This window comes from Nicotiana attenuata, chromosome 2 (genome assembly GCF_001879085.1).
Source record: "Nicotiana attenuata strain UT chromosome 2, NIATTr2, whole genome shotgun sequence".
In the NCBI taxonomy this organism is placed as follows: Eukaryota; Viridiplantae; Streptophyta; class Magnoliopsida; order Solanales; family Solanaceae; genus Nicotiana; species Nicotiana attenuata.
In genome coordinates, this window is record NC_031990.1 from 10,322,367 (window position 1) to 10,349,674 (window position 27,308).

The 27,308-nt window shown below is 40.3% G+C and overlaps 1 protein-coding gene across 1 annotated transcript; it reads left to right on the forward strand.

Annotated features, from left to right (window-relative positions):
• LOC109244231 (stem-specific protein TSJT1-like) lies at positions 832 to 3,143 on the forward strand. Its single transcript, XM_019411290.1, has 4 exons — positions 832 to 1,152; positions 1,513 to 1,753; positions 2,177 to 2,297; positions 2,646 to 3,143. Exons 1-4 carry the CDS (start codon positions 941 to 943, stop codon positions 2,837 to 2,839), a joined length of 768 nt encoding a protein of 255 aa, XP_019266835.1. The 5' UTR covers positions 832 to 940; the 3' UTR covers positions 2,840 to 3,143.

A 27,308-nucleotide genomic window follows, 5' to 3' on the forward strand; every position in this document is an offset into this window, starting at 1 on the left:
ACCGGAAGAAATAAAGTTTTATCCAATGAGACCCAAAAAGGAGGATTCGCTGACTAGGATTTGTGTCACTCTCAATTCTTGGTTATGGTTATAGATAAGCTTTGACCAATTCTGCTATTCCTCGAAAATTAAATTTACTCTTTTTCACCAATAATCAATTTTTTTCCTTTTCCCGGAACACTCTACCGCAAATTAAACAACATAATACCAGTTAGTTTTTGCCAAGTAGAGTGTGAGAAGAGTAATGTGTATGCAGACCTTATTTTTATCTTACAAAGATAGAAAGATTGTTTTCGATAGACCCTCGGCTCAAGAAAGGCATATAAAAGAAGAATCCATATAAAGAGAAGCAGTAACCAAATCCAAAAAAATAAACAAAAGATTAAAAAGAAAAATGAAAATTTTCTTTTAATCCAAGAATTCTTAGGCACTAAAATCCTCCAACACAACCAATGGCCTCACTTGTCTATTTCATAAGATTAACATAACTTTCGATGTTATCAACCCCAAATTAAGAGAGAAAATAAAAGATTTTTTAAATCCAAGAATTGTTAGGTAGTAAATCCTTAAAAATAGCCAGTGTCCCACTTGTCCATTTGATTAGATTAACATAACTTTCTATATTATCCACCTCAAGTTAAAAGATAAAAAGAACAGATTTTGTTAATCCAAGAATTGTTAGGCAATAAAATCCTCAAAAGACAATCAATGGTCCCACTTATATCCATTTAATAGAATAACAATAACTTTCTCCCCAACTCAAGATTATTAATGGATAATGTTGACACCTTTGTCATCTCCAACCCCCTTACCTATAAATACTCATCAAATCTCTAACAATATATATCATCTTTTCTACCAAATTATATCATCTTTGTGTACTTTCTCAATACCATTAGCTTTTATTCTTGATTTTATTTGAGCAAAAAGAAAACAAAAAATGTTGGCAATTTTCAAGAAAAGTGTGGTTGATCCACCAAAGGAACTGCAGAGCCCAGCCTCTTCGCAAATATCAAACAAGGCTGCATCCCCTGAAGAGACAATGAAGAATTTCTTAGCTTCAAATTCCAACGATGGGTTTTCCATTGGATTCATGGATAAGGCATTCTTGGCCTATTCCAAACCTCCACCTTCATCAAATCCTCAACAAAGGTATTACATTCCTTCTTGAGATGTGACAATGAAGGTTTTTTTTTTTCCACTTTTAGCCTGCGTCAGAAATTATTTACATTTGGTAGCCGTAAAAGTGTAGTATAATTTTTGTATATAACATACAAAATGTATATATGTACAAAAAATATATTTTTTGGCAATTATTTTGAGAGGGGCTATACAGTGTCATTTTCCCTGACAATAATCATAAAGATTAAATTTTTCACTAGTCATTAGAAAATCATTAAGTGGGGTATTACATGTATGGCTTTTTGTTGTTGAATTTTCCAAAATTTGTCATTTTGCAGCTTCTTATTGGTAATAGTGTGACAAAGGTGTGAACTTTTTTGTTTTTTCCAGGTTGTTCTGTGGGTTGAATGACATATACTGCATATTCTTGGGAAGTTTGAACAATTTATGGGCACTAAACAAGCAATATGGGCTATCAAAGGGAGCCAATGAGGCCATGCTTGTGAGTGAAGCATATCGAACACTGCGGGACAGAGGTCCATTCCCAGCTCATGAGGTCCTCAAGGGTCTTGAGGGAAGCTTTGGCTTTGTGATCTATGATCACAAGGCGGGTAATGTCTTTGTTGCCCTTGTAAGTTCTTCTCTAATTCTAAATTTTATGTATTTGAGTCCGTTTGCGCGTACCTCTATTATATCATGGAGTGTCCGAGAGATTTGTCCACCAAGGCTTAGCTAGATAGTAATAAATTACCGAGTGTTTTTTGTCTTTACTCGGATTTGAAACCTGGTCTACCATGATTTTCATCCAACTTCATTGATCGTTAGGCCACACCATCCCCATAAACATACATTATGCATCTAAAGAAAGTGTATATATTTTCTATAAATGCATGTAAACACTACCTTCTTAAGTGATTAGAGATGGGATGATGGTGGTGATACCAATCTTGGAAAGGAAGCAAATACAATAGATCATTTATTCTATTCTATTTAGACATAATGTACTTTTTTGTTTTTTCATTTACTCAATATCATGAATGGTGTCTATGTATAGGGTGCTGATGAAACAATGAAGCTGTTCTGGGGAATAGCATCTGATGGATCTGTCATGATCTCTGATAATGTGGATCATATCAAAGCAAGCTGTCTCAAATCATTTGCTCCCTTCCCAACTGGTATGTACTTCATATTTAGAACATATTTAAAGACAATGGCTTTATTCTTTTACAAGTGTTGCGCTTGCCACAAGCAGGGCTAGAAGCCCGACTACGGGTTAGGCCATACCCAATAGTTTTTGCTCTAACAGTGTATTTGTGTTCAGAAATTCATTAAATATCTACAAATATTAAATGTAGAACCCTGTTATTAGCATTTGAAGTCATCGTTCTAAAATCCAGAACCCATAAAGTTGAAATCCTGACTCCGCCTCTCCCACAAGACTGAAAATATCTCTTTTTAAATGAGAAAGCACATGAGTTGTCCAAACAAAATTTGATTTTTGATGGGATGGAATTTTTTGGCAGGGTGCATGTACCACAGTGAAAGTGGATTAAAGAGCTTTGAGCATCCAAGTTACAAGATGAAACCAATGCCAAGAGTGGATAGTGAAGGAGCAATGTGTGGAGCTTATTTCAAAGTTGATGTCTACTCAAAGGTGAATAGCATGCCAAGAGTTGGAAGTTCTGCCAACTGGGCTACTTGGGGCCAGCAGGCTTAGATAATCTCATTTTAACTAACTACTATATAAAGAAGAAAGAAGAGAAGTACTTTATCTTTGTCTTCATTCCTGTTGTTATTTTCTGATTTCCCATTGTATTTTTCAATAAGCTTCCTGCATCTTCTATAAGGGCCTCAGCTTTGTAAATTTCACTTGAGGTTCCAACATGAGAAGATTGTTGAGTTTCCCTTTCTGTTTGTTTTGTTCAGTTTTAAGTGTTCAAAAAGTAATGAGCAATTAGTACATCTTTTATGTTGTTTGTAATGACAATCAAGATGCAATGACCATGTAGTTATTTCCTTCACCATATTTGTGCTAAACCTGTTTTAGTTTCTGTGTATATTAGCCCCACCCTCAAACCATTTCAGACACCTATAAAACTATCAAGAGATAGATGTCTAGTCACTAACATGAGTGAAAAATTTGAATTTGAAGCTTACAAGGGAGGATGCACAGAGAGCTGAACAGGTCATCTCATCTATGTCACCAGATGAGTTGGAAAGAATGGTGAGATGGGCAGCAAGGATTCAAACGGCGATACAAGTTCTCAAGATTACCAAAGATTTTGTCATGGAAAATCCTGGCATGAGTTTGGGAATCTTTTTGCCCATTTTAGCAGTATTCCTTCATCTGCTTGGCTACATCTGAGATTTTTCTCCTCTTCTTTTCATTGTTTGGGGGCATGTTAGAAAAATTCATTCTTTTTTATCAGTAAATAAAATTCTATTTAGAAACAGCACTAAGATAGTGCTGATATGTACAATATAGCATTTCAAGAAACTCATACTCCTTAACTACTCTTGCTAGGACTTGAAAAGATCTAATCATAAAACATTTCCTTTTTACACCAAAAAGCTGGAGAAGGGCCGGACCACAAGGGTCTATCGTACGCAGCCTTATCCTGCATTTCTGCAAGAGCCTGTTTCCACGGCTCTAACCCATGATCTCTTGGTCACATGGCAACTTTACCAGTTACGCCAAGGCTCCCCTTCTTTTTTACACCAAAAAGCTAACAAAGAAAAAGCTCTGAAAGCTTGAGCTAGACTGCAGTTTGCTTTCAAAATATCTTTGGTTTCTCTCATTCCAAATCATCTACCAGACACAGGCTGTGATAAGATCACTTTGAACTGTTACCTTGTTTCGCTTTAAGCATTCGGTATTCAAAACCCACTAACCTGATTAATCCGGACTCGTTCTGGTAGGCCTACTAAGGGAGTAAAATGCTCCCCACCAAGAAGTCCTCAATTCCCATATCTGAACTGTTACTAAGTCCTCTGCTTCCCCATGCAGTAATATCTCCTTATCAGTCTTAGGCATGACCTTTCAAGTAAAAATGCAAAGAATCATTTCATAAATGTACATCAACTGAATAGAGCAGAACAGATGATGTGAATCAGTACTTGTTAGTCTAGGGTACCTTTACATTCCAACTACTTAACGAGAATATCAGCTTCCTTTGGTAAATATAGGCTTATGCCCATTCACAGGAGTTTAGTAAAGACAAGAGAGAATCTGCAACAGAATTTTTGCATTTTTTCAGCAATTCCAAACTAGAGAGATTATATTTGTTTCTCCAGACTGACTTTCGCTCTTAACCTTTTTTACCTTATAACTATACATCGAGTAATCCTCATTCCTATTGTTATATCCTTCTAGCTGCTTCTTCATCTGCGTTAAGCCTTTCCTTTGCTTATCCTTTGATAGTTACACAAACAAGGTATACATGAAGAAACAAAGAATAAGGAAATTGAACCATCCACGCCATCTCAGTGAACTACGTGATATTGCAATCTTCAAGCCAATCACTTGTTTCAATAGCCTCTGCAAGAGAACATGTAGCTATTTCAATTCATTGAGAAAAGATTCTGGAACATCCAAGCTACACTAAATTGAAGAGAAAAAAAAAATGTAGGTAATATACATGTGGTAACTTGTTCCTAGATATTATTGCTAACTTACCATTTATGATGTGAGAGTTGTGAATCTTCATATCGAGTCTATCATTTGCCATATCGTGCTTGTTATAGAATGAATCTAGACACTTGTTATAGAATGAATCTAGACACTTATTATAGAATGAATGTAGACTCTTTCTTAGTGTACATCAATAGCAGATTTGTAGGAATCTCTTTTATTTTTTTCCTTAGTTAGCACCTGATGTACATGTATTTATTTTACTTACCTCTTGGAATGAGAACACAAGTATTCTTTTCATTTCGTGCACATGGTATCAGAGCAGGGTATCCTGCTTTGTCGGACTTAGATCAGAAACTCCACTGATCTACAAAACCCCAAAATCTGGTGGTCGGAGGAGAAACATGTGCGTCTCACGCGCCGACGAAACTGCCGGAGATACTTCTGTTTAAGCTGCGTGTGGAGGCGTGTTCGTGGACCCATCTTGGTCTAGCTTCCCGTTAGGACTTTGCCTCGAAGTTTTGGTTGAATTGTGGTGGTCATGTGGTGATTGAACCACATTTTGGAGAAGAAGAGCCTTGAAACGTGAATCTGTGAACATTCTTTTTGGTCGGGTTTGAATTTTTTTTATTAGTTGTTGATTGTTATTTTGATTCTGGGAATTGGTTGAAGTTTTTTACAAGTGCAACAGTGAATTGGATTGTTGCTCACCAATTTGTGATTTGATATTGTCTCTTGGAGGTTATCTGTTAGATTTCAAAAAATTGTCTTTTTGAGTGCAACCATGAGTTTGGCTATTCTCAGGTTTTTGATTGCGCTGGCTATTGTCTTTTTCAAGTATTGTCTGATTTCTGCTTTCGAATATAGTCTGTTTGGGTCTTTCAGTTGGATTCTCCATCACTTATTTTGATACAGTGAGTTTTATTAGTTGGAAATAGGATGACTATAAACAGTAAGCAAGGAGGAAATAGTGATACAACTTCTAGTCCAATAATCCTGGTTTCGGATGAGTTTCTTGAGTTCCTTCAATATCATAAATCAATTAAGGAATCTTCTTCAGTTACTGCTTTTGCCGGGTCAGATAAGGCATGTATTATCACCTCTTCAAATAAATGGGTGATTGACTCAGGTGCCACAAATCACATGACAGGTAATCCAAATATTTTTTCTAGCTTTCGATCACACAAAGCACCCTCTTCAGTTACTGTAGCTGATGGAACAACTTGTAGCAGTGTTGGATCTGAGACTGTTAAACCGACTTCCTCTATTACCCTGTCATCTGTATCAAGTCTACCAAACTTGGCCTTTAATTTGATTTCTGTTAGTAAAATCACCAGAGACCTTAATTGCTGTGTAGCGTTCTTTCCCAATCATTGTTTGTTTCTTGATGTTACGACGAAGCATATTATTGGTAAAGGGTATTTATCTGGTGTTTTTATATCCTTGATGAATAGGAGCCACAATCTATTGCATGCTCTAGTGTCTTGTCTCCCTTTGAAGCACATTTTTGATTGGGGCATCCCTCTTTACCTTTGTTGAAGATGCTCTGTCCTCAGTTTCAGAATATTTCTTCATTGGATTGTGAGTCATGTCGATTTGAAAAACATCATCGCATCTCGTTAGGTCCAAGGGTTAGCAAACGAGTTGAGTCAGCTTTTGAGTTAGTTCATTCTGATGTTTGGGGACCATGTCCTGTTGTTTCTAAAACTGAGCATAAGTATTTTATCACTTTTGTAGATGATTTTTCCCGAATGACTTGGATTTACTTTATGAAGAGTCACTCTGAAGTGTTTACTCACTTTTCTGCCTTTTGTGCTGAAGTCAAAACTTAATTCAATGCTTCGGTGCGTATTCTAAGGAGTGGTAATGCTAAAGAATACATGTCAGAGTTATTTCAGTCCTACATGAGACAACATGGTGTACTACATCAATCTTCATGTGTTGATACACCCTCTCAAAATGTTTTGCTGAAAGGAAGAATAGGCATCTACTTGAGACAGCTCGGGCACTTCTGTTCCAAATAAAAGTTCCTAAACAGTTCTGGGCTGATGCGGTCTCCACGACTTGCTTTTTTGATTAATCGCATGCCATCTACTGTGCTTGGGGTAATATGCCTTACAGTATTCTTTTTCCAAATAAGTCATTATTTTCTGTGGAACCTAAGGTGTTTGGAAGCACATGTTATGTTCGAGATGTTCGATCATCTGTTACCAAGTTGGATCCCAAGGCATTGAAGTGTGTTTTTCTTGGTTATTCTCGCCTTCAGAAGGGTATCAGTGTTATTCTACTGAACTTGGAAAATATCTAGTGTCAATTGATGTGGTGTTTTCAGAGACTATACCATTATTCTATGCACCTCCCGTTTCTACAAGTCAGGGGAGGAAGATGAGTGGCTAGTATATCAGGTTACCCGTACTTTGACAGAACAATCCGATGATGTTGCTTCATCTCCTAGCTTTTCTATCGAGCACCAATCGACTATTGTGCCTTCAACACCTACTCTAACCGTGTTAGCAAGACCACCAATTGTTCAAGTTTACTCGCGCAGGCGAGAGACAAATGATACGTCTCCTGCACCAGTTCCTTCGTCATCTGTTCCTCTTCCGCCTGATCCTCCAGAAGACCTTGACCTTCCCATTGCTTTACGCAAAGGTAAACGTACTTGCAAATCCACATATTCTATTGCTAATTTTGTTTCCTACAACCACTTATCCCCCGCGTCTAGATCTTTGATTGCGTCTCTAGACTCCATTTCTATACCCAAAACGGTGAAAGAGGCGTTGAATCATCCTGGATGGTCTGAAGCAATGCTTGAGGAAATACATGCCTTAGAGGAAAACCATACTTGGAATTTATTGAACTTACCTAGTGGAAAGAAAGCAGTGGGATGCAAATGGATCTTCACGGTCAAAGTTAATCCAGATGGCTCTATGGCACGACTTAAGGCCAAACTTATGGCCAAAGGGTATGCTCAGACTTATGGAGTGGATTATTCAAACACATTCTCTCCGGTTGCCAAACTTACTTTTGTCCGCTTGTTCATTTCTCTAGCAGCTTCTGACAATTGGCCTTTGCATCAATTGGATATTAAGAATGTATTTCTTCATGGTGATCTTCATGAAGAGGTGTATATGGAGCAACCACCTAGTTTTGTTGCTCAAGGGGAGTATGGAAAGGTTTGTCATATAAAGAAGTCCTTATATGGCTTGAAGCAGAGTCCCCGGGCTTGGTTTGGTAAATTTAGTGAGGTAGTTCAAGAATTTGGGCTAAAAAAGAGCAAATGTGATCATGCAGTCTTCTACAGGAAATCAACAGCTGGATCTATTCTCCTTGTTGTATATGTTGATGACATTGTGATTACAGGAAGTGATTATGCAGAAATCTCTTCTCTCAAGTCTTTCGTGCATACTAAGTTTCATACAAAAGAATTGGGACAACTGAAATATATGTTGGGAGTAGAAGTAACTAGAAGCAAGAAGGAAATTTTTCTATCTCAGCGAAAGTATATTCTTGACTTACTGGCAGAAACTGGTAAGTTGGCTGCCAAGCCTTGTAGTACTCCAATGGTTCCTAATTTGCATCTTATTAAAGATGATGACGAGCCATTTAATGATCCAGATAGATACAGGAGGTTAGTTGGGAGATTAAACTATCTCACTGTGACTCGTCCAAATATTACTTTTGCAGTAAGTATGGTTAGCCAGTTCATGTCCTCGCCCACAATGGGAGGCTTGGAGCAGATCTTATGTTACTTAAAAGGAGCTCCTGGACTTGGCATATTATATAGCAATCACGGGCATTCCCGCATTGATTGTTTTGCAGATGCAGATTGGGCTGGATCCATGATTGACAGAAGATCTACTACTGGTTACTGTGTATTTGTCGATGGAAACTTGATATCATGGAGAAGTAAGAAATAGAATGTTGTATCTCGGTCCAGTGCAGAATCATAGTATAGAGCTATGGCACAATCAACATGTGAGATAATGTGGATAGACCATCTTTTTACTGAAATTGGGTTGAAGCATCCTACTCTATCAAAGCTCTGATGTGACAATCAAGCTGCTCTCCATATTGCCTCAAATCCAATGTATCATGAAATAACCAAGCATATTGAAGTTGACTGTCATTTTATTCGTGATAAACTTTGCGGTTCTTATAGATCTAATTCATTGAAATTCCATCCAATAAAACGGAAGAATTATAAATCTCCAAAATTCAAGAGAACTTGATTTTCACTGGCTACGTGAAGACAAGTTGACAAATCTGCACTTGAGATTGTTGATATAATTGGGCTGGATCCAAGATTGACAAAAGATCTACTACTGGTTACTGTGTATTTGTCGGTGGACACTTGATATCATGGAGAAGTAACAAATAGAATGTTGTATCTCGTTCCAGTGCAGAATCATAGTGTAGAGCTATGACACAATCAACATGTGAGATAATGTGGATACACTATCTTTTAACTGAAATAGGATTGAAGCATTCTACTCCATCAAAGCTCTGGTGTGACAATCAAGCTGCTCTCCATATTGCCTCAATCCAGTGTATCATGAAATAACCAAGCATATTGAAGTTGATTGTCATTTTATTTGTGAGAAAATTCAAGAGAACCTGATTTCCACTGGCTACGTGAAGACAGGAGGGCAACTAGCTGATTTGTTCACTAAAGCATTGAATGGCACTCGAGTTGGTTACCTTTGTAACAAGCTGGCCATGATCAACATATATGATCCAGCTTAAGGGGGAGTGTTATAGAATGAATCTAGACACTTGTTATAGAATGAATCTTATTATAGAATGAATGTAGACTCTTTCTTAGTAGTGTACATAAATAGCAGATTTGTAGGAATCTCTTTTATTTCTTTCCTTAGTTAGCACCTGATGTACATGTATTTATATTGCTCACCTCTTGGAATGAGAACACAAGTTATTCTTTCCACTTCGTGCACAGTGCTGTTGTTCTTGCTGAATTCTTTTGGCAGAATCATTAACTGATGATCCACATCCATACAACTCAATTAGTTCCAAAGTTGGTAATATCACCAATGCCAACAGGGATCTCGATTAGATTCTTGCAATTATACAGCAGGAGGCACTCAAGATTTGGGATATTTATGTGACTAGCTTCCCAATACATTAGATCTGTTTTTACCAAGAAGCAAGAATTTCAGCTTAGGAAAAAACATTTCATTTGTTTTCCATTTTGCTCCTTGGAAAGCAAATTTCTTCAGTTTGAGCACTTGAAGTTCTGGCAATGAACTAAGAACTGATATTTCTTCCCAGGGACGACGGCTCCCACCCAAAGTTAATTTCTTAAGGGTTGATGGGATTAAATTCTGAAGTGGAATTCGCATTGGGTTGAAAAATCTGCACTTGAGTGCCTCCAACCCCTCTATGCAGTTGAGATTATTGAGGTAATATGACATCTACTCATCAGTCATAGACTCCTTTTCAGTTTCATGAATTCCGAGTTTTTTTAACTTGGGAATGCAAGCAAATACATCCCTTGAAAAACTACCAAAGCTTGTATAGGAAAGTGTTTCAGGTTTAATAGGACTTGGGAGCTTTTTCCATCAACTAGTGCTGATAAAGCCATAGGATCAGGCATTATGAAACCCCTTGTTAAACGGACATGCCTTAGTCGTGCCATATTCCATAAATCTGCTGGTAGAGCTAGACCTTCTAGGTGAGAAGAGATATTCAGTATCTTCAAATGACAAAGTTCAGAAATAGCTGAAGGCAGCTCATCATAACAGTTGAGCGCGAGATACCTCAGATTAACTAATTGTGCTATTTCCAGAGGAAACGTGAAGAACATACCCGAACCTAGGTCTAGAACTCTCAGTAGTTTGAAGCCCGGAAAACCAATAATAGACCTTAGATGTGAAGTAGATGGAGGAAGTCCAGCTCCAATACAACAGAGAAAGGAATAAGTAAAAGGAACAGAAGGCTTGTGCTCGGCACTGGCCACAATCTCAGAATGCAAAACGAGGCGTCTGTTGGAATATGCTTCCTCTGGCAAGACTTGAACATGATCTCTCACAACGTACAAGAACTTCTCTTTTTCAGCTTCTTTTCTTAATGAATTCCACAAGAGATCATGGATACAACATGTTTTTACTCTGCCACTGAACCTCCTCCTAATCACCATTACCAAATTTCGACTTACTAGACCTTCTTAATAGCAATCTGTTCTAAGTTCTTTGGCGTTGTGCCTTCTATGAACCCTTGTGCAACCCATAACTAACCATACGGCTTTTGGGAAATGCGTACATATAAAGAAAGCAAGGCTTAAGGGATGAGGCAAGTAGTTATAACTCAGAGCAAAAAAGCATAGGAATTGATCTGATTCTCCAGTAATAACTGAATGAGCATCATTTGAGACATTCTTCCTGTTGTCTAATGTCTTGTTGATCTTAGAGAGAAGACCAGCTACCACAAAAATCGCTAGTGGAAGTCCTTGACATCTAGAGACAATACAACCCAAGGAATAGAATGCCTCTTAGGCATAAACTCTCGCACTTGCAATATTCCCATAACCTCCATATTTGGTTTTCAATCTTTAATAATCAAGTGACTGACATGTCACACTTATACAAATCTCCCCGTGGCTTACGCTCCCACGACCATTCCGCTCAGGTAGCAAAGTACGCACATCCATACCACAAACCATTCTAATTCTGTAAAGTGAATCAAAATCCGCAAGTCAATACACAAAGCCTCTTCCACAAGACACCATCCTCAGGTGACACTAAAGAAAATGCCAGCTTACTCTGAACATCTAAATTCACTCCTGCTCATCCGAGCTCGTAACATTCTATCAACACTGAACCGCAATCTTGACCTTCAACTCCACGTTCCCATGCCGCTCCTTGCACCTATCATGCCGCTATACGAGATTACCAGAACTCATCATAACTCCTGAACTACTAGTAAAATAAACACTTCCTTGGCTAGAAAACTTTTCACTAAGCTCATTTCAGAAGAACCAACGCAACAAGTAACTGAATTCTCAAACCGCAGAAAAATACAAACCTAAAGCCGTGATCTAAACTGCCATAACTCTTCCGGAATCCATTCACACAATAAATCCATTCGAATCAAATACCTCCCAAATCAACCAAGTTGTGGTGGCGCTCAATCCCAATTGTACAACGATAAGCTACATATATGACTTCGCGCTGAAGAAACTGATCACTGCCACTATCGTGCTGATTCAACCATTTCCAACTGAACCACTTCTTCCAATTTATTCAGGACTTGCCCTAGAAATGATAATAGCTCCATTTCAAACATAACGAAAGCCAACAACACTCGTACCGAGTGACCCAATCCACGAGACCACATCGTCTCAATACCCATGAACCGTCTCATATTCTCCTTACGCACACAATAGCAACACCAACTAGTACACCCGTTCTGCAAGACCTTTTGCGAATCCGAAACTATTTCCTCCCTTCCTCCAATGCTGCACTGCATACCCAAGGATACCATAAACATCCCAAGTCCTTAGGCACTGCACTTAAATTCTTGAACCCACTAGGACCACTGTTGAGAGTCACCCACTCTGACGTGGCCCCGAATATAAGCCAAACTCTAGTGCTCTACTAGCACGTGAACACCCCATCAAAGAAGCACCTGACTGAATTCTTATCTTTGTACATTACACCCACAAGAAGCATAAACTCCAAGTCTTCCCAAAACCTGAACATAAATCCATAAGGCCCAAATATAGCACGCATTCCTCAAATCATTTGCTCGAATTACCACTAATATTTTCTTTCCTTAGTCTTAATGACCCACCAATACACTGTTGACCAGAAACCGCACAAGCAGACAACCACACAATCCAACCGTAGACGCTAGCTCCCCCACATAGCTTGAAGCTACAATTTCATAACCCTGGAACCCACCAAGATTCCTCTTTCCCAATTACCATGATCTCGCACAATCAACTCGCCAAGTCTCTAGAAATCTTCCTATTAAACATTTCATAAATATTCTGAATCACTAGCCACATTCACGTATTCGACCTCTTGCCGAATAACCAGTAGAATCCTTCGTAGAAGCTTCATCAACACCACGCAACCGCTAACCTGCTCACATGAGATAAAACCATATGTGGAAATTTCATGCCGACATCTTCCAACGACGCCGCACTGGGTGCCTTTACTATGAAATCTGTAAAACCCTCCTAAGCCCGTGCTCGTTCACCAGCTGCACAAGTCTGTTCACTCCCCATTGACATTAACCAAAAGTGCGACAATACATTCCAATCCGAAGTCATGTTGAATTCCCCTTCATATCAAGCAAACTCCTTTCTGTCGTATCCAATCTTCCTCAGTATAGTAGCCAACATTCCAAATTAAGTCCATAGACCTAGTCACTGTCCACCATGAATCCCAAATCACTCAAAACTTTTCTCAAGTCATGTGGCTATCCTACCGCAGAATCCATACGCTACTCTATCACTCCCAGTTCCGCTAAACCATCTTCTTTAAGTAACTGCTCGACCTCTATTTTTCATACTTGACCTGTTAGTAATTCAACCACCGTGAGACACCTTCCGCCATGCCCTTCCTCATTCTTCGTTGCCCAAATGTTGCCTCAAATAAAATCCATACCTGTAGCACCGGAACCACTGAATTGCTATAAACTCTAAACTTACTAGAAGATCATCTTTCTCGAGCCATCAACATTAGAAACACCGATTCGATTCTGAACCACTGCACACCACTATTCTTTGACGTCTCTTCCCCGTCGTCTTTTCGCAATACTCTGCCCCCAAGGTGAATTGAAGAAGATCATAACACAGGCGAACCTAATACATTCAAACAAGGACAACGACACCATATCACAGATGAAAATTCCACCACGCTCGAAGATGCCAAGTCTCGTTACTCCACCAACCCAAACCTGAACATTCATAGTCCGATTGCCTTTCCTTTGCTAGAAATAAACGTCGAACCTCTAAATCATGTGCTGAGAAAAGTCATTCACTGCCTCGATACATAAACAAACACCCCACCGTTACACTAACACTGTGAGATAACAACATCTGAACATCATAGCAATTTGCGTGTAGCCTCGATTCCATAGAAAATACAGCTACTGAGCTGAAATGACAGAACATCCTTCCGCAAGAAGACGATAATAACTTGCTCGAATGCGCAGGGAGAAACATCCTGCTCCACGTCTGTAGTACCACTTCAACTCCTCGATGCCCAATTGACATGAGTGCTCAATACCGTACAAGAATGAATAGGAAGAAAATAAAGGCATAAGCCTCGAAGGGATCAAATCACACGATGAGGAATCAAGAAGGGAGGTTCTCCCAATAGCCCTGTAGCCTCTCGAAGATAAGTACAGGCGTCTCCGTACCGATCCAAAAGACTCTACTAGACTTGCTCATGACTCGTGAGATCCAAGTGAACCTAATGCTCTGATACCAAGCTGTCACGACCCAAAATCCGCTAAAGGTCGTGATGGCGCCTAACACCGCCGTCAGGCAAGCTAACGATGATCTATCAACTTACTTACTCATTTTAGTAATTTGAATTCATAATTTCATTAATTATATATTATAAAACTAGAATTTGCAGAGTGAATGATCATCTTACACGAACTACAATGATGAACAACCTGTAGAAACCCCCAAAATCCGGTGTCACAAGTGCATGAGCATTAACTAGGAAATATGATAAAATACAACAACTATCTAGAATACAAATTTGACAGGAAGTTGAGGAGATTATGAGCAAGAAAGAGTTCCCCATAAGGCAAATATACAACAACCTGAGAGGTAAATATTCCAGAGTTCATTGGAGGAGGCTGATATGTAACAATCAAAGTATTCCAAGGTGGTCTTTCATATTGTATATGGCTGCACAAAATAGACTATATACAAGAGATAGGCTCATCAAATGGGGGATGCAGAGTAGTCCGCTATGTATTCTATGTGACCAAGAACAGGAAACCACGCAACACTTGCTTTTTGAGTGCAATGTAGCGCTAGAATCTGGAAAAAATTACTCACATGGTAGGGTATAAACTGAGCTACAATGGGGTGGTCTGAGGAGATAACATGGGCAATAAATAATGCACGAGGGAAATGTGGGAAAGCTGAAATATATAGAATGATATTAGCAGGGAGCATCTACTATATCTGGCAGGAAAGGAACCTAAAGCTATTCCAGAACAAACGTAGATCAGAGGAGGTGAATGTGAAGTTGATTATACAAGATGTACACTACAGAGGAAGCAAAGTACCAAGACTAGCAAAGCAGATGACCAGCCTAAACTTCAACCCATGAAGCAACAAAGGAGAAGGTCGAACCAGGTGCAATAAGATACACATTACTAAGTAGAAAGATTTTTGAATGTTAGAGTTAGTAGAGGAAGCTAGAGATGCACACTAAAGTTGGGGCTACATGTCCAACTCTAGGATGAAGACATACTTGTACAGAACATTCAGATAAATAGAAAATTTATTTACCAAAAAAAAAATCAAATTAGACAGGAAAATATAAATAACTCTGATGGAAACTCTGTGTGCTGCGGACTCATAACACGGGATGCAGCTCACCTAAGTCCCCACGATAGCCGCGCCTCTACGCCTATAAGATCACTAGACATATATGTACCTGCACAAAATGTGCAGCAAGTGTAGCATGAGTACGTAAATCAACGCGTACCCAACAAGTATCTAGTTTAGCCTCGAAGAAGTAGTGACGAGAGGTCAGATTCGACACGTACTACGGCTAACAATAATGTACCGAAATTTTAGTTAAGCATGGATTATATAAATATAGTTGAAAACTCAATAACAAGAAATAAATAAATAACTCTTTCACTGATAGTAAGTCCAAAATTTAATTTCCTTTATTTAACAAATTAATCTTTCAAGCCAAGGAAACAATATCAATTATAATTGGACTCCAAGAATTTTTACGCACGAATTATGCCGAGGTCGTACGGTCCGATCCAATACAAATATATGTGCACTACCGAGGGTCGAACGGCATGAACCATAGATGCATCTATCTGCTACCGAGGCGTTCGGCCGTCTCCACGAAGAGAAAATATATTAAAACAACCGATTCAAGATTATTAAGGGGCTAATATTTAAAGAAATACCAATTCTAATTAGCGGTCAAGTGACCCATCCAAAACTCAAGTAAATGGAGTTTAACCTTTTACAATTCCTTTATCAAGTTCCAATATGATTTAAGCAATTAAATTAATAACTAGGGTGCAAACAACGCAAGTATAACATGATTTGGGTCCTAGACTACCCAGACTTAAGCATAATTAGTAGCTACGTACAGACTCTCGTCACCTCGTGCATACGCAACCCCCAAAAATAGAAGCACATAATAAGTTGTTTCACCTACGGGGTTAATTCCCTCTTACAAGGTTAGAAAAGAGACTTACCTTGCTCCGAAGTTCCATAACTGGCTTCAAAGCTCTTCCAAAAACTCAAGCGATGCCCATCACTCCAAAACTAGTCAATCAATGTGAAATTCCATAAATATTTACTCTAATACTTGCTACAATCAAATTAATAACAATTCCCAACTCCGCCCGAAAAGTCGATGAAGTCACCCTCGAGCCCATGTACCCAAATTCAAAAAAAATTCGAAGAAAGTCGTTACCCATAACATTACGAACTCAAATATATAATTTATTCTCAATTCCATGCCCAAATTCGTGGTCAAAATCCAAAAATTTCAATTTCTAGGTTTTCTACTAAAACCCCAAATTTTCACTAATTTCCCATGAATTTCCTTGTTAAAATCTATATATAATCCAAGTATTTAACTTGCAATAGGTGGGAATCACTTACCTTGACATAGATGATAAAAATCTCCCCTTGAAGTCTCCAAAATCGTCCAAACCAAGAGAGAAATGAGTGAAATGGGCTAAATCCCGCTTTAAAATAAATCTGCCCAGGCCTGACCTTCATTGCGTTCGCGACCCCCTGAACGCGTACACGATGCTCAGCTAACTCTGCCCCTTTCGCGTTCGCATTCGCGTTCCACGCTCCGTGTTTGCAAAGGCCAAACGACCTCAGGCCTAGCTCCTACATTTCCTTCTACGCGTTCGCAACTGGCCCTTCGTGTTCGCGTAGGTTCCACAGGCACCCCTCTGTGTTCGCGATCTCTGCATCGCGTTCACGATGAGTAATCTCCTCCAGACCCACAAATCCTTCTTCTCAAACTCGCTCACCTCCACGCGTTCGCGATGAAGGATACGAGAACCAGCATCAGCAGCAAAACATGGGACAAATGACCCGAAACCAACCCAAAACACACCCGAGGCCCCCGGGATCCTGTCCAATCACACCAACCAGTTCCATAACATAATACAGACCTGCTCAAGGCCTCAAATCACATCAAACAACATCGAAATCATGAATTGCACCCCAATTCGAGCTTAATGAACTTTAGAACTTCAAACTTCCACCTTCGATGCCGAAACCTATCAAATCACGTCCGATTGACCTCAAATTTTGCACACAAGTCGCATTTGACATTATAGACCTACTCCAACTTCCGTTCTGAATTCGAAACCGATATCAAAAAGTCCACTCCTGGTCAAACTTCCCAAAAACCTTCGAATTTCCATCTTTTGCCAAATCACCCCGAAATGACCTACGGACCTCCAAATCCATATTCGAACGCGCTTCTAGGACTAGAATCACCATACGGAGCTATCCCCACTCTTAGAATCCCAAACGGACATCTATAACATTAAAATGCACTTCAACCTAAACTTGTGAGTATGCTAACTTTCCAAATGAGCACCGAAATACTCCCGGGTCACCCAAAACCCAATCCGGACATGCGTCCAAGTCCAAAATCATCATACAAACCTATTGGAACTTTCAAATCCCGATTCCGAGATCATTTACTCAAAAGTCCAACCTTAGTCAATTTTTTTAACTTAAAGCTTTCAAAATGAGTGTCACGACCCAAAATTCACTAAAGGCCGTGATGGCGCCTAACACCGCTGTCGGGCAAGCCAATGGTGAATGATTAACTTATTTATCATTTTAGTATTTGAAATCATAATTTTCATTAATTAAGGAGTATGAAGTGGAATTTACAGTGGTAATATTTACACGAACTACAATAATGAATAATTCCGTAAGAATCCCCAAAACCCGGTGTCACAAGTGCATGAGCATCTATAATGAGTACAACAATGATACAACATCCGTTTGAAATATTAGTTAGACGGGGAATATAAATAACGGCGATGGAGACTCTGCATGTTGCGGATCGTGTCAAGGAAGTGCAGCTCACCGTAAAGTCCCCGCAACAGTCGCGCCTCTGCACCTAGAGGACTACCAGAAACATATATGTATACTTGCAGAATAAGTGCAGCAAGTGCAGCATGAGTACTTAAATCAACGCGTACCCAGTAAGTATCTAGCCTAACCCCAGAGAAGTAGTGACGAGGGGTCGACATCGACACTTATTAGTGGTCCATAAGACAAATATAGTAAGAAGTAAACAGATATGGGGCAGAGTAAATAAATGAGATAAACAAGTATGAATACGTGGTACAATCTTCCTCTCAACAATAAGCTCAACTCTCGATTAGAAGTTACCTCCTCCACTAGAGTATGTAAATAAATAACGGACCTCACCAAATAGGTCGTCATAATTCAAATTAGGAGAACTCCCAGATACACTGGCTTTTTGGAAAAATAATACGCACAATTTCATAGGGTGTTTTATAGAAATGCCGAGGCGTACGGCCCGATCCCATCATAATCTGGTATATAACCATAGATACATCTATTATATTGCTGAGGCGAACGGCCCGCTCCCATGAGAGTGTGGTACATAATCCTGCCGAGGCAAATGGTCCGATAACACAATATGTATGCACTGCCGAGGGTCGAACAACACGAACCATATATATATCTATCCTGCCAAGGTGAACGGCCCCATCCCATTAGAATAAGAAGCTTTGACGGGTCCTTGAACTCACTCACGAAGGGGCATGTGAGTTATAAGAAGCTTTGAGGAAACCTTTCGATGAGAACGCATAACGCGGGAGAAATTTGTAAGAGGAGTACAATTATTCGCAGCTAATCACGAAGCCCATTGAATCTCTACAATAGCGGGCCTATCGCTCTACACAAGTCTAGTCTCAAGTCGTAATGTAAAATAAAGGAATTTAATAGACAAGGGACAACTCAAATAGTACAGCTATAGCATGGTGTGAACCTAAGTCTTCCCGGACAATAACATGGATTTAGCTACACACGGGCTCTCGTCACCTCGTGCTTACCTAACCCCCACAACAAGTAACACATATCAAATACATCACCTAGGGGTAGTTCCCCCCTCACAGAGTTAGACATGAGACTTATCTTGCTCCGAAGTTCCATAACCGGCTCCAACGCCACTCCAACACCTCAAATCGATGCTCGTCGCTCCAAAACTAGTCAAACAATGTGCAAACCAATAAAAATATACTCTAATACTCATAATAAATCAATTTATAACAATCCCCAACACCGCTCGAAAAGTCAATAAATTCGACCCTCAGCCCACGTGCTCGGATTCCAAAAATTTTCAAAAATAAATATTACCCATAACTCATATGATCTATATCCAGAAAATTATCCTATTTCATCCATGAATGGACCCTCAAATCAAAGATTTACCATTTCTCAACTTTGGGGCTCAAAATCCCAATTTCTACAAGCCAAACATGGATAAAAACAATAACCAACGGAAATTATCACAGAGAAACATCAAAATAAAGGTAATATATTTACCCCCTTGTTGAGATGAGAACAACGCCGCGAAAATCACCTCAAATGGAGCTCTAGAACTCAAGATACGCCCAAAATACTAAAATTCTCAGTTTAAAACACTGTCCAGATAATTTTTCTTCATCAACTTCGGGGGAGACCTTCGCGTTCCCGAAGAGCAATTTTTTGTGTTGACCGGTCAACCCAGAAATCCTTCTTCGCGTTCGTGGAACCTCTCTCACGTTCGCGAAGAGCAAAGCTTCGCACCAGAAACCAGCAATTTTGTCCGACATGGAAATGGGCATAACTCTCTCATACGGCATCGAAATTAGACGATTCTTGTTGCTATGGCTCCGTAATTATGACACGGATCTAATGGTTCAATCCAATCACAAATAAAAGGTTGTTTTCTCAATATAGTGCCCTGTATTCCCAAAGAAACAGCGTCGAAACATCAAATAAGAGCGCGACACAACCCAAACACCTCCGAAACACACCCGAGGCCCCCGGACCCCTTCCAATTACCCAAACCAGTCCCAAAATACAATACGAACTTATTCGAAGCCTCAAACAACATCAAAATCATGAATCGCGCCTCTAATCAAACTTACAAATTTCCAAATTCTATATCTTGTGTCGAAACATATCAAATCAATCCGGAACGACTTCAAATTTTGCACACAAGTCCCAAATGACATCACGGACCTATTCCAACTTCCGGAATCGAGATCCGACCCCGATATCATAAAGTCCACTCATGATCAAACTTTCTAAAACCTTCAAATTTCCAACTTTCGCCAAATGACCCCGAAATGACCTACGGACCTCCAAATTCACATCCAGACGCGCTCCTAAGACCAGAATCACCATACAGAGCTATTGGAACTTTCAAACCCCAATTTCAAAAATACACTTCAACCCAAATTATGTAAATTCTTCCAAAATGCTAACTTTCCACAATAAGCGCCGAAACGCTCTCGGGTCATCCAAAACCCGATCCGGACATATGCCCAAGTCCAAAATCATCATACGAAGCTGTTGGAACTTTCAAACCCCAATTCCAAGGTCGTTTACTCAAAAGTCAAATCTTAGTCAATTCTTCCAACTTAAAGCTTTCGAAGGAGAATTTTCCATCCGAATTAACTCCGAACTTCCCGAAATTCAATTACGACCACACGTGCAAGTCATAATACCTAAAGTAAAGCTACTCAAGGCCTCAAACAGCTGAATGACGCGCTAGAGCTCAAAACGACCGATCGGGCCGTTACATTCTTTACCACTTAAACATACGTTCGTCCTCGAACGTGCTAAGAACTGCTCCGGAGTTGTCCAAAATCACTGTTTAACACCTTGTGTACCTACCTGTGCCACCACAACTCAGTTGAGCACATTAGCACGAGCCAGACTGAAGATCCTTCCTGCTACCTTAGGTAACAAGCTTTAGAACCAAATTCCAACATCCGAAATTCTCCACGATACCATATTCTCACACACGAACACCGTATCAATCACCAGACACTGAACTCAATGTAACCATGCTCCTCCACTGAAATCACACGATGCACCCCATAACTTATTTGCCCAGGGCAATCTCCCCCAAGCACAACAGCTGAGATTTCCACTAACCCGAAGCCCGTAGTATACCTCATAACATATATAAGCCCTATCCCAACTCTCGCAATACTTCCACGACGGAAGAGATGTGTAGAAACTCATAACCACCTGCCGAATCACAAATTATGGAGTCTCTCCTCCTGGCAAGAACCATTATCTCATTCTGAACTGAATAACGATGTTTGCTCTTTAATATGCCTTATATAAATATGATCGCACTGATCATAGGTCCAATAATCTCGTCTCACCAAGTACAAGTTGCTCCGGCAATAAGACACCGGAAACACTGTCTAAGATTTCATATGACGCCATCAATGCGCTAATCAGCTACAACTTGAATATGACACATAAGGAAGAACGAACACTGGAAAATAACTATCCAGTCCGCGTAACGAATAAAACGACCATCAAATACTATGAGCCTTTCTCAGAGGTAAGAAACATGACACACAAAAATAAATATAAGGAACCGTGTTTAATCATCTCACTGTTGAGGCGTGCAACCCGATCCACACATGATACCATTGCAGCGTGCAACCCAATCCAACCATGATACCATTGCGGCGTGCAACCAGATCCAAATAGCATACCCATGACGGCATGCCACCCGATACGCACATAACAATAAATAGGGAAATACCCATCAAGATATAATGCCCATACCTACGAAATGCCCGAATATTGGCCATGAGCACGCCGAGTGCACAATACAAATTCTGGGGAGATGGATAGCGCCGCATGCTACAAAACCCAAGCACAACTAAGGTGCAATAAATGACTTGCACCTTGAGAGCCATCCTGCTCTCACAACACCACATACTTCATGGGATCTCAATACATATGTGAATAATCAAACTGCCTCACAATCCACATGGCACAATAGAGATTACACGGAATGGTTGACGATAGAAATAACATCCAAGGCTCAAAGACTCCCCCATAGGCAGCGCTATGCTGAAATGAACACATCCGGCCGGATATAGAGCACACATTCACATTTAGATCCATCCACGGACCTCAAGCCGATTCTGATAGTACTGTACTGGGCTAATAACCTTTCAAGGATCCACAATAACCTTTTCCCATGACACACAAGAACAGCCGTCAGTTATGGAACAAACTTCCATAGTCCGCAAACAAATAAATAGAGCGCCCTTCAGGCATAAATTCTCACATTAGTGACAGTGCCCGAATTTCCATACTTGGTGTCCATCCTTAACAATCAAGTGACTAACATGTCATACTTATACAAATTTCCCTGTGGGATACGCTCCCACGACCTTTCGCACCAGGTAGCAAAGTCTGAACCTTTACACCACCAATCGTACTAATCCGGTAAGGCCAACTAAGAGTCCGCTAATCAATACACAAAGCCTCTTACACAGAACACCGTTCCCAGGTGACACTAAAGAAGATGCCAGCTAACTTTGAACATCTGAATTCTTCCCTGCTCATCCGAGCTCGTGACACTCTTATCAACACCGAGCCATAACCTTGATCCTCAACTTCCAATTCCCATGCCTCTCACTGCACCGATCATGCCACAACGCGAGAGTAAAATAATTTATCAAAACCCCTGAACGACTAGTAGAATAAATACTTCATTGGCTAGAAATCTTTCACTTAACTCATTTCAGAAGAACCGTTGCAACACACAACTGAACTCCCAGCCACCGAAAATAAAAGCCTCAAGTCGCGATCTAAACCGCCATAACTCTTCCGGAATCCATTTACACCACAAGGCCATTAGAATCAAATACCTCCCAAATTAATACAGTTATGGTGGCTGTCAAGCCTCGCACATACTACCACAAATCACATATATAATTTAACATGCTAAAGGAACTGATCATTGCCACCATCATGCCTATTATACCGTTGCTAACCGAATCAATGTAACAACCCGATCGGTTGTTTTAAACTCTAGCGCATCGTTTGGCGGTTTGAGACCATGAGCAGCTTCACTTAAGGTATTATGACTTGTACGCGTGGTCAGAATTGAAATTCAGGAAGTTCGAAGTTGATCTGGAAAAAAAGTTCTCATTTCGGAAGGTTTAAGTTGGAAGAATTGGCTAAGATTGAATTTTTGATTAAATGACCTCGGAATTGGGATTTGAAGGTTCCGGCAGATTCGTATAATGATTTTGGACTTGGGCGTAAGTTCGGATCGGGTTTTGGATGACCCAGGAGCGTTTCAGCAGAAGTTAGCATTTTGGAAGAGTTTCATGAACTTGGGGTGGAGGTGTATTTTATGTTGTCGATATCCGTTTGAAATTCCAAGTCTAGGAATAGCTCTGTATGGTGATTCTGGTATTGGGAGCGCATCCGGAAGTGGATTCGGAGGTTCGTAGGTCATTTTGGGGTCATTTGGCTAAAGTTAGAAATTTGAAGGTTTTTGAGGAGTTTGATCGGGGGTGGACTTTTTGATATCGGGGTCGGATTCCGATTCCGGCAATTGGAGTAGGTCCTTAATGTTTAATGTGACTTATGTGCAAAATTTGAGGTCAATCAGACGTGATTTGATAGGTTTCGGCATTGAATGTTGAAGTTTGAAGTTCTAAAGTTCATTAAGCTTGAATTGAGGCAATTCATGATTTTGACATTGTTTGATGTGATTTGAGGCCTCGAGCAGGTCCGTGTTATGTTATGGGATTGGTTTTTGTGATTGGACGGGGTCCCGAGGGCCTCGGGTGTGTTTCGGGGTGGTCTTGGACCAAATTGGAGCTTTTTTGGACTGCTGTTGCTGGTATCTAGTGTCCTTCTTGGCAAACGCGAAGGAAGTCCCGTGTTCGCGAAGAGGAAATTGTGGGGCTGTTGAGATTGGTTTTCGCGAACGCGGTGAAGAAATTAAGGGACCTACGCGAACACGAGTGGACAGTCGCAAACGCGTAGAAGGAAGTGAGGACTGGGCCTGAGGTCGTTTGGCCGACGCGAAAGCGAGGCTGGGTAAGCGCACGCGAAGCAGTGAGGGCAGAAGGCTTCACGAACGCGTCGTGAGGAATGCAAACGCGAAGAAGCTTTTCTGGGCTTGGGCTGGCCGAGCTTCGCGAAGGCGAAGGGATTGCCGCATTCGCGAAGAAGGGCAGTGCTGGGCAGTGTCATTTTAAAGACGGGATTTGGCCATTTTCCTCCATTTTTCATTTGGTTGGGCGATTTTTAGAGCTCTTGGAGGGATATTTTTGTCATCTATGTCAAGGCAAGTGATTTCCACCTATTGCAAGTTAAATACTTGGATTGTGTATGGATTTAGACATGAAAATTTGTAGAAATCTTGAGATTTGAAGAAAACCTAGAAATTTGTATTTTTCAATTTTGACCACAAATTTGGGCATGAAATTGAGAATAAACCATATATTTGAGTTTGTAATGTCATGGGTAATGTTTATCTTCAAATAATTTCGGAATCCGGGCACGTGGGCCCGAGGGTGATTTTATTGACTTTCCGTGCAGAGTTGGAAATTATTGTAATTTTAATTGTTATGAGTATTAGAGCATATTTTCATTGGTTTGCATATTTATTGACTAGTTTTGGAGCGTTAGGCATCAGTTGGAGTTGTTGGAAAGGCTTGGGAGGCGGTTATGGAATTTCAGCGCGAGGTAAGTCTCTTGTCTAACCCTGTGAGGGGGAAGTTACCCCTAGGTGTTGTAAATTGATGTGTGCTACTTGTTGTGGGGGCTACGTACATGATAGGTGACGAGAGCCCGTACGTAGCTACATTCATGTTATTGCCCGGGTAGGCTTAGGTTCACATCATGCTATAGCAGTACTATTTGAGCAGTCTCTCGCCTATTAAATTCCTCCGTTTTACATTACTACTTGAGACTAGATGAACTATTGTAGAGACTTCACGAGTTCATGATTAGTCATTGAGTAATTGTACTCCTCTTACGAAATGATCCCGCTATATATATATGTTTTCTCTGAGAGGTTTTGTTAAAGATATTATAACTCACACGTTTATTCGTGAGTGGGGTCAAGGACCCGTTAAAGCTTCTTATTCTTATGGGATCGGGCCGTTCACCTCGGCAGGATTTATGTACCACACTCTTATGTGAGCGGGTCGTTCGCCTCGGCAGGTTATAGATGCATCTATGGTTCGTGCCATTCGACCCTCGGCAGTGCACAATTTAATTATTATGTTGAATCGGGCCGTACGCCTCGGCATTTCGTATAAAATATCCTCCGGAATCGAGCTACTATTTGGCCTGAAGCTAGTGTAGTTTTCCAGATTTGAGTTATAATAACCTATTTGATGAAATCCCCTATATCTATACATATATGCTTCGGTTAAGGAGGGAATTTCTAATAGAGAGGTTGAGTTTTTTGTAAAGAGGAGGATTGTACTACGTATTTATGTTCGTATATTTCATTTATTTGTTCTACCCCATATCTGCTTATCATTACTATACCTGATATTATTGGACCACTAGTAAGTGTCGATGTTGACCCCTCATCACTACACCTCCGGGGTTAGGCTAGATACTTACTGGGTACGCATTGTTTTCGTATTCATACTACACTTGCTGTACAAGAACATGTATGTCTAGTGGCCTTGTGGGTGCAACGACGTGGTTGATACAAGGACTTAGGTGAGCTGCATCTCATGTTACGATCCGCAGCCAGCAGAGTCTCCTTTAGAGTATTTATATTTTCTCTCCTGTCCAATGTTGTATTCCAGGCAGAATGATGTATTCTATTTTATTTTTCCTAGTTGATGCCCATGCACTTGTGACACCGGGTTCTGGGATTATTATGGTTATTCAGTACTGAGATTGTTAAGAACATTATTATTTACTCTGTAAAGTTCATCATTTACTACTTAGTTGAAGGAAATCATGATTTTAAAAATATTAAAATGAGAATTTAATTAACTATTTAGTGTTGGCTTGCCTGACAGTGGTATCCGGCGCCATCACGACCTTTAATGGATTTTGGATTGTGACAACATGGAATCAGAGCACTAGGTTCTCTTAGGTTTCACAAGTCATGAGCAAGTCTAGTAGAGTATTGCGGATTGGTACGGAGACGTCTGTACTTATCTTCAAGAGGCTACATGGCTGTTAGGAGCACTTCCCTTCTTGATTCCTCATCGTGCGATTTGATTCCTTCAGGCTTATGCCTTTGTTTCTTTCCTACTTGATCTTATGCGATGTGAGGCGCTTGTTATAAATCGGGAATTTAAGAATTGTAATGGTACTATAGATGTGGTGCAGGATGTTTCTCCCAACGTATTTGATTGGTCTATTGTCGTCGCCTTGCGGAACGCTGTCCGGTCGTTTCATCTCAGTATCAGTGCTACCTAAGGTTTTGAGATTTTGCATTGACTGTTATGACGATTCGTGCGTTGCTATCGCACAATGTTGGTGTAATGGTATGATGCTTGTCTATGCGTCGAAGTAGTGAATGACTTGGAGGGAGGTTTACTCAGTACATGATTCAGAGATTCAGTATTTTATTTCCGGCGGAGGAAAGGCAATTGGACTATGAATGTTCAGGTTTGGGTTGACAAGGTAACGAGACTTGGTATTTCAAGAGTGATAGAATTTTCATCTGTGATGTGGTGTCGTCGCCCTAGATTGAATGTGTTAAGTTCGCGGTGTTATAGTCTTCATCAGTTTGCCTTCAGGGCGGAGTAGTGTGAGATGGTGCCGGGGAAACAGTCGTCAGAGATAGCGGAGTGCAACAACTTTGGAATCGAATGGGTATTCCTAATGTTGACGGCTCGGGAAAGATGCTCTTCGAAAAGATTTAAAGTTAGCAGCGATCTAATGGTTCAAGTGCTACAGAGATAGATTTTGATTTAAGGCAAAAAAAACTGGGCAGCGAAGGATGAGGAAGTACATGTGGGAGGTGTCTTGCGGTGGTTAGATTTCTAGAAGGCCAAGTGTGAGAAGCAGAGGTCAAGAAGTTGCTTAAAAGAGAGGGTTTAACCAAAGTGGGAGAGTGGCAGAGTAGCATATGGGTTCTGTGGTAGGATAGCCACACGCCTTGAGGAAAGTTTAGAGCAATTTAGGAATCATGACGGACAGTGACTAGGTCCACGGATTTTATTTGGATGCAACATGACTTCGAGTTTGAAATGCATTGTTGGGATTTCAGTTGATATCGATGGGAAAGAAGGAATTCTTGGTGGGTCCAGGGTTATGTAATTGTAGCTTCAA

Excerpts from the sequence above, each read along its gene's own strand:
- LOC109244231 (XM_019411290.1), top strand. The coding sequence starts at position 941 with ATGTTGGCAATTTTCAAGAAAAGTGTGGTTGATCCACCAAAGGAACTG. Across the intron at positions 1,153-1,512 it reads TCATCAAATCCTCAACAAAG|GTTGTTCTGTGGGTTGAATG; the intron begins GTATTACATTCC and ends TGTTTTTTCCAG. Across the intron at positions 2,298-2,645 it reads ATTTGCTCCCTTCCCAACTG|GGTGCATGTACCACAGTGAA; the intron begins GTATGTACTTCA and ends ATTTTTTGGCAG.